Raw genomic sequence first — 7517 nt, 5'->3', positions numbered from 1 at the left:
TTTCATGTCTCAAGAATGATGATGTTTTTTGGTTTGATCTTTGATCTTTCTTTGCTTCATTTCTGCTGTTTGTTGATGTGAGATGAATCATACTCTGTACTGCACAAAAACATTTAAAAAAAAATTAATCTGCTTTCCTGATGGAGGAATGAAGGAGTGGCATCAATCCAGGAGAGGGCGTGTGAGAGGGCTAGGATGGCGGCTTTTGACGAGATGTCATATAAACGGTTTGCCAGGTTGGATGTCTACACTAGAAAATGGGGAAAGTACCTGAGGTCTCTGGAGGGCTCCTGAGAAGCTCTGTGCTGGGGAGAGACGTGTCTGATGGGCTTACACTGGTGTCATTTCTACATATGTTTATTTGGTTTCCAGTTTTTGTCTGGGCGGGTGGTGATGATGAAGGTATGTTTTGTGTTCTGCCCGGATAGCTCAGTTGGTATATAGGAGGTTTACTCCTCGACGCAGCGGACCTGGGTTCGACTCTGACCTGTGGACCTTTGCTGCATGTCAAATGTCAAAATGTCAAAATATCTGCTTTCCTCGTACCCGTGCCCTGACACACCAACCTGACGGCCAACCGTCGGCAGAAAAGCCAGTGAGGCTGATCAGTCGGCTCCGGTCCCTCAAAAGAAGTGCCTCGGAACACGCCGAAGCGGCGCCGACTTCAGCGTACGTTCTGCGCGTGCGCGAGACGTAATACGTCTCCATAACAGCAGGCAGCGCTAATCTGTACTGTCTCCCAAAAAATGAAAACCGGAAATGACGGAACATGTCTGTAGACCTGGTAAACACAGAGCACGCTGTCGTCAGTCACCGTTTTCATCAGAGAGTGGTGACAGTAGTCAAGAAGGATCGTTGTTGTCATCGCTCGCTGAACGGAAGAAAATACGATGGCCAGTAATAACAAGATACTGGCGTTGTCAGCTCCGGTTTTCTCATGCACTGATTCGCTATTGAGTCCAGTCGGCCGAGACAAGACAAATCGGCCAAAATGAAGGCCGACGGCTCCTCCGACGGACGACGGCACGGAACACACCGAGCAGACTCGAGTCACCGACCTGGCCAGACTGTCCGACAGCGTCCGACGGCCGATAATCGGGTTGGTGTGTCAGGGCCTTTAAGGAACGAAAGGTGCATTAAAAGTCACAGTGAGGCAATAAAGCACTTTGACATTCATTTATATTCCCAGAATTCTCAAACAAAACAGGTCTGGTCTGGCTCCTCAAGGTCCCACCGTGACATTTCAAGTACTGTGAATCAGATAAAGAGTCTTTGATGTTGACGAGTAAGCTTTTAACTGGCCTCTTCAGCTGCACTCTTTAATCTGCCACTCTTTTCCCTTTTCACTCTTCAATTTGACAAATGGGATTTGTACTGAAGCCTCCCACACAGCAAACAGTCAACAGTGAGCTGCAAGTGGCTGAGGGAGATAGGTCTCCACTCTGTGTGTGTTTACTACCTCGTGCAATCACAAGCAGCAGCAGCAGCCGCCAAGCAGTCCGTTCTCCTTCTACCGCCGCCGCAGAAATGTCGCCAGCGGTGAACAGCCAGTTTGTTTGAACGCCAGCAGTCCCAGCTCGCGGTAATAAGCCTCGGACGGGACGTGGTACACCGGGGGCTGCTCTGGTTCACTTGGCCATGTAAGCGGCTACCTCCTTCTCCAGAGCCTGGGCGAAGCGGTGGTTGAGGAAGAGGAGCTGGCCGTGAGGAAGCAGGCGGCTGAGCAGAGCATCCACGCGGTTGCTCCTCAGCAGAACCTGGAGGGGGAAGGGTTGCTGTTAGTGACCACGCCACGCAGACCCTTTTTTTCTGTGGCTAACAATTTGCATTTGTTTTTTAAACGACATGAAAATTCAGGTAATCCACAAATTGCCAAATATCGGCCCAGATAATCGGGACTACTTTCAGCAGCGGATTGATACACATTTGGTTCTCTAGTGAGGAGGAGTAGTAGTAGTAGTGTTATTGTGTGTGTGTGTGTGTGTGTGTGTGTGTGTGTGTGTGTGTGTGTGTGTGTGTGTGTGTGTGTGTGTGTGTGTGTGTGTGTGTGTGTGTGTTGATGGTAATAAAGGAACATGTCACCCAGTGGTACAGTGTGGCTCGTTGATGGGTTGTAATAGTTATTTGGACGACAATGGAGCTCACAGAGGAATACGATATTTCAGGCTTTGGCAACTATTCATTGTTGGTTTTTGGTCTTTTCATGGGATTTGTCGATTATATATCACCAGGCTAAAATGTGTGTCCCAAATAGCAGCGACGGAGCTAAAACTGCAATTAGCAACCTGGTCCTCCTCTAATCCCCCCTTCGCCAACTGGCCAACAGGACGTCGAACACAGCCAGACACGCCGGCTTGTTGAATTCAAGTACAAACACTGGTTACAGTAGTCTGACCTTCTTCTCCAGCCAACAACAGTTAGGCCACAAAGAATTTGTCTGTAGCCACCCAAACACTAACCACATGCATGGTTTCTAATGGGGGGCATTTTAACGTGTCGGCAAGTCAAACGGCTGCCTGTAGATCTCCACAACAAGGCTGAAAATGGCTTCCAGGTTTAAAGGTTAAGGGTACCTTAAGAGGTGATATGTATCACCCAATCCTCTACAGCCACACTGTTTTAAGGTATCCCCGGGGGGGAATTTGAGAAATCTTTATTCTATTTGTTCCAAAACAGAAAAAGGGTTAGCGATTGCACCGCTTTTTCTTTATTTAGAACTTATCAGACCGAGTCTAGATCAAAAACCACTTTACTTCGACTTTTCAGTCCTGGAGTTTATTAACATAGAGACTGTTTAAAACCCCTGTCAGACCTGTGAAACATTAACTGTATTTGTGAGAAACTTTGAGAAGCTTTTTCTCCATCCAGATCACATCAGACCAGGTCTAGATTAAGTCTGCATGTTAATCAAGTCCAGGTTGGACAAATAGAAGTACAGTGGTCTGACCACAGTCTCATGTCAGCCTCATTCAAGAGCTTTAGGTATCAGAAATCATGCAGACATTTACCACATGCTGCCATTTGAGAGTTGCCGTTGCGTTAAGTTGCCCTGTGCTACTTGATCACTTTGGTGCCGAGTCTCCAAGGGTTCCTGAATGTGCTCAAACATATACTGGAGCCCCTTTCTGAGAATGGAAGCCTGTCTGTGCGGTGCTCACCTCGCTGCCCTGCCCCAGCATGTGCAGGTGCTCCAGGCAGTGTCGGGCCAGGTTGCGCAGGGTGCTCTCAGCCAACAGGAGGTTCTCATGGGGCTCACAAACCAGCGTGAAGCCCAGACTCTGGACTCCCAGCCACAGAGCGCTCATCTCCTCAGAGAAGGGGTCTCCAGCACGGAGACGCACCACTCCGCTGTCGGCCTCCTGCAGGGCCAGCGCCTCCTCCCCGGGCACCGTCTCCCCCAGCACCCGGGCCGAGGCCTCCCGGGACAGAGAGACGGCGCTGCGGACCTGCCTGAGTCCCAGAGGAGCAGTGGGATAGGGTCAGAAATACAGAACCAGGCAAGCAACCAGACTTCACCTGACATCAATTATGATTAGGGCAGGAAGTAACGCAAATATTTATTTTTCGTAAATCTATCCTTTTACTTGATTACTTTTTGTAAAGTTCTTAAATGTGTTTTGTGTGTTTAAAATTTCAAACGAAAGACAAATTCCCATCATAGATTAACAGAGGCGATGTAAAGTGATGCCTACAAATTTGATATTTTGTCTGTCTAAATAAACTAAAAACCCAGGGGCATTTGCTTTACAATGATACGAAACAAAGGAAAGCAAGCAAATCTATATTATATATTACTATATTTGAGAACTTTTCAGTCAAACAGCCACGTTCTTCAAGGTCTTCCTGCCCAGTTGCCTATCTTTGTGCTAAAGTGAATTGAGTATACATTAATAACTTAGTATAACTGAGGCCTTTTACAGAATGTTCGGAAAGTCCGTTTTTCCTTTATGCTAGAAAATGAATGTGAAAAATACACAAATGAATGATCAAATTGTTGTCATTGACATGTAGCAGTAGGACAGTATTGTCAGTCTTTCCCACCGCACAAGACAGTAAGTAATAATCAGTAGTTACAGGTTGTCCCGTGGGAGAGGAGAAAACGACACACACGCTGGGAAATAAAATCCTCGTACGCTGAAAACAAATGAGACGAACGCAGAGAAGATCGACAGACTCCACTGGCCTCTGTGATGTTTTTTTTTTTTTTTTTTTTTTTTTTTACACAGAGTGCCATCAGAAATCAGCAGGATGCAGAAAGAAGAGTGGATGCAATATAGCGGAAAACAGGAAGAGGGTGCTGTTCTGCTCGGATACACAGAGTCAAAGTGATTCCAGGTGAAAGGTTTACTATCACCAACAGAGCCCAAAACATGTGATATACCTATATAGCAACATCAAGAAGAAATATATGGAATGAGCAGCAGCCTCTTGACACAAGGAGCACTAGGGTTTATGGGAAATGTGGCCTTAATTTGAAAAAAAACATAAGCAGTAAGACCATAATACAGTACATAATCAACTGTGTGACTGTGTATTGGCCTACTACACTTAGAGACTGGAAGTGTGTGGAGGATTATAAGATCTCACTGGGAAACTTCATGAGCAGCAGCATCAGGATGCTAAGAAGATGGAGAAAGCCATCACTGGATCATTTGAATTGATACGTTTGGGTTAATTATTAGTTTACATCATAATTTAAATCTTAGGTGCCCTCATTTTTAATTTGTCTCAGACAAAGCGAGTGTTAAATGTTAGTCTATGCATTGCTTACATTGGAAGTTTGTAGTTTCTGACATGTTTGTCACCCTCTGACTTCAACTACATCATGACCATCAGGACTTACTGGTCCGTATCCTTGACAATAGGTAAAGCAGTCTATTGGTGCATCACAACCACCCACTGGACTATACGCAGACGCACTGGTTGGATGTAACTAAGTACATTTACTCAAGTAGCCCACTGTAAGTCGGTTGACGTGCTTTTACTAGTATTTCCATTTTATGCTACGTTATACTTCTACTCCACTACATTTCAGGCAGATATCGTACTTTTTACTCCACTACATTCATTTGACGGATTTTGTCACTTGTTACTTTGCAGATAAATCAACTGATAAATGATATTGTTATAGATTAAGCTACTCAGCAGCAGTAGGGCGGCACGATATGAGGAGAATATCTAATTGGGATTATTTTGACTGATATTGCGATAGCGGTATGATTCACAATATTGGAGGGAAAGATCATTTTTATATCGTTATTCTCATTTTCATTGAAAAATATTACAATTTAAACAATTAAAATGATTATTGTGTGGCTTTTGCAAGGATCTATACCAAACTAAAAATGATTTTTAGACTGTAGAATACAATTTGTAGGCTGGGATGTCTCTGCAGCACCACAATACTTCATTTAGAACGGTTTGACACGATTTGGATATTGCACTAGTCCATATTACGATTTCGATAAGATTGCGATTCATTGTGCAGCCCTAATCAGCAGTAAGTAAAGTAGGTCAAATTAGCTCTACCTTCAGCAGCTCCAACATTAGTGGAGCTTACACATTAGTAACGCATCATTCATTAGAATACAGTCATCTGTAACGTTAGAGGAACTGAATGTAATCTCACATGTCCTCCTGTGAGATTATCGAAGACAGAACTAACAAACATAACAGGAGGATTGTCTATATCGGTCCATTTTATTTATAGATGAAAAAAAAATAGCAAGAGGAATAAATAAATGCAAAGAGCCTGATTTAAAAAAAAAAACCCGACTCACCGTGCTACCACAGCTACCCTCTCCTTCTGCACAAGTCGCCTCTCCTCCGGGCTGAGCCCCCGCTCCCGGTCGGAAAAGATGCCTTCATCCGGGCCGAAGAGCCGGGAGTAGAGCAGCCGACTCTCCCCGGCACCGAGAGCACTGACCGGACACACCGTGTGGATCAGGAAACACCGGACCATGCTGTCATGGGTGGAGAAAAAGGCACCAAAAAGCCACTTACTTTCCTTGCTTATTTCTCGTGAACAGTGTTTACCGTTGCGTGTTTACAATGTTGATCCTGATTACTCACTTCCGCGTTGGTCAGCTGACCTACCGCGTGCGGCTACCGTGCCTATGCGTTGTTTGAACCAATAGATGGCGCCCGCAGTATATTACATCTAAATATAGGGTAGGCTACTAATTACATCTAGTACCCTTTATAGGGCACTGATTACATCAGAATCACAATCAGCTTTATTGGCCAGGATTTCGTTAACAAACAACTCACTTAACATATAAAGAATAAGAATAAAGAATAAAAACAGAAAGGACAGTAAGAAATAAAAAAAAATACTGTTCAGTACACAGTATACAATATAATGTACAAGAAATATACAATAACATTACATTACATATATTACATACATATATTATATTTTTGTGATTCGTTATTTATAAAAGTTATTTATATTTACAAAAACAACAACCTAAACTAGCCATTCCTCCCAACCCCACCCCCCTGCTACAGGAATCCCATGACCATTATAGACATAAACCAACAGCATTCAGACACAAAGGAGTTAGATAATAATGCTACTTTCCTCCATGATGATATCCACAGACACAGCCAAAAGTATACATAACATTTGCGAAATAAACAAAAAAACTGTACATAGTATATCATGTATGTATAATATTCCGAAAGAGTAAACAAGCAAGCCAAATACATGCAAACATAACTGAAAAATGAAGGATAATGTGATTTTAAACTAAGAAGGAAATAAGACCTTCACCAGTCAGATTTGTAGCAATGTGAAGATAGGATATAGAATCTGTTTGATTAATCGAGTCATCTTTTTGTCTAAAAGGCCAGAAAATATTGAAAAAGGCCAATCAGTCTTTTCAAAGGTCTTTAAATTGCCTATTTTGTACGATCAACACCCCAACACATAAAGGTATTCAATTTGATATCATAGAATATCAGAAAAATCATTGGATTTGAGCCATTTTTGTGGGAAACGTACTAAAACGATTAATTGACCAGATCAGATCAACCATAATTGAATTCCAAAGGACCGAAAGACCAACATGGATAAGAGTTTGAGACAGTGTAGAGTAGTGTAGATGTGGAAGAAAACAGGCAGAAGGAGGCTGCAGAGAGCCTGAGTGAGATCAGTTGTTTCGGGGGTCTCAGCAGACAAACACAGGCAGCTGTTAATCCAACAGCTGCTGCTGGTCACGCTTCTTTACTCTCAGAGGCCCTGCTCAGTGTGTATGTGTGTGTGTGTGTGTGTGTGTGTGTGTGTGTGTGTGTGTGTGTGTGTGGCAGAGGGAAAAGAAAGAAAGAAAATGTATTCACTCCAGACCGCCCTGTTAACCTCCTCACCCTCTGCCCTGCACACACTTGCTGCTGTTGAGACACGCTGTAACAAGACCTGAGGATGTGGTGCTTCTTTTTTTGGGGGGGTGAAAATGTCTGCTCTGCTTGTGTTATTGTTACAGCTGTGAGATGAGAGCAGCGACACACCAGTGCAT

The 7517-nt window shown here is 43.7% G+C and overlaps 1 protein-coding gene across 1 annotated transcript; it reads right to left on the bottom strand.

Annotated features, from left to right (window-relative positions):
• Positions 1-1048: 1048 nt before the first annotated feature.
• Positions 1049-6158, bottom strand: ap5s1 (adaptor related protein complex 5 subunit sigma 1). The gene is made up of 4 exons (XM_028566437.1): positions 6073-6158; positions 5781-5963; positions 3159-3450; positions 1049-1757 (listed from the first exon to the last, which is right to left on the bottom strand). The coding sequence occupies exons 2-4, from the start codon at positions 5960-5962 to the stop codon at positions 1629-1631; spliced, it is 603 nt and encodes a 200-aa protein (XP_028422238.1). The 5' UTR covers position 5963; positions 6073-6158; the 3' UTR covers positions 1049-1628.
• Positions 6159-7517: the final 1359 nt, after the last annotated feature.

This window comes from Perca flavescens, chromosome 20 (genome assembly GCF_004354835.1).
Source record: "Perca flavescens isolate YP-PL-M2 chromosome 20, PFLA_1.0, whole genome shotgun sequence".
In the NCBI taxonomy this organism is placed as follows: domain Eukaryota; kingdom Metazoa; phylum Chordata; class Actinopteri; order Perciformes; family Percidae; genus Perca; species Perca flavescens.
This window is presented reverse-complemented; position numbering and strand designations above follow the sequence as displayed.

Bases quoted from the DNA above. Each gene is read 5' to 3' on its own strand.
- ap5s1 (XM_028566437.1), bottom strand. From the start codon at position 5,962: ATGGTCCGGTGTTTCCTGATCCACACGGTGTGTCCGGTCAGTGCTCTC. The intron at 3,451-5,780 runs GTGAGTCGGGTT...TCTGGGACTCAG, and splicing joins AGGGTAGCTGTGGTAGCACG to GCAGGTCCGCAGCGCCGTCT. The intron at 1,758-3,158 runs GTGAGCACCGCA...TTCCCCCTCCAG, and splicing joins TGCTGGGGCAGGGCAGCGAG to GTTCTGCTGAGGAGCAACCG.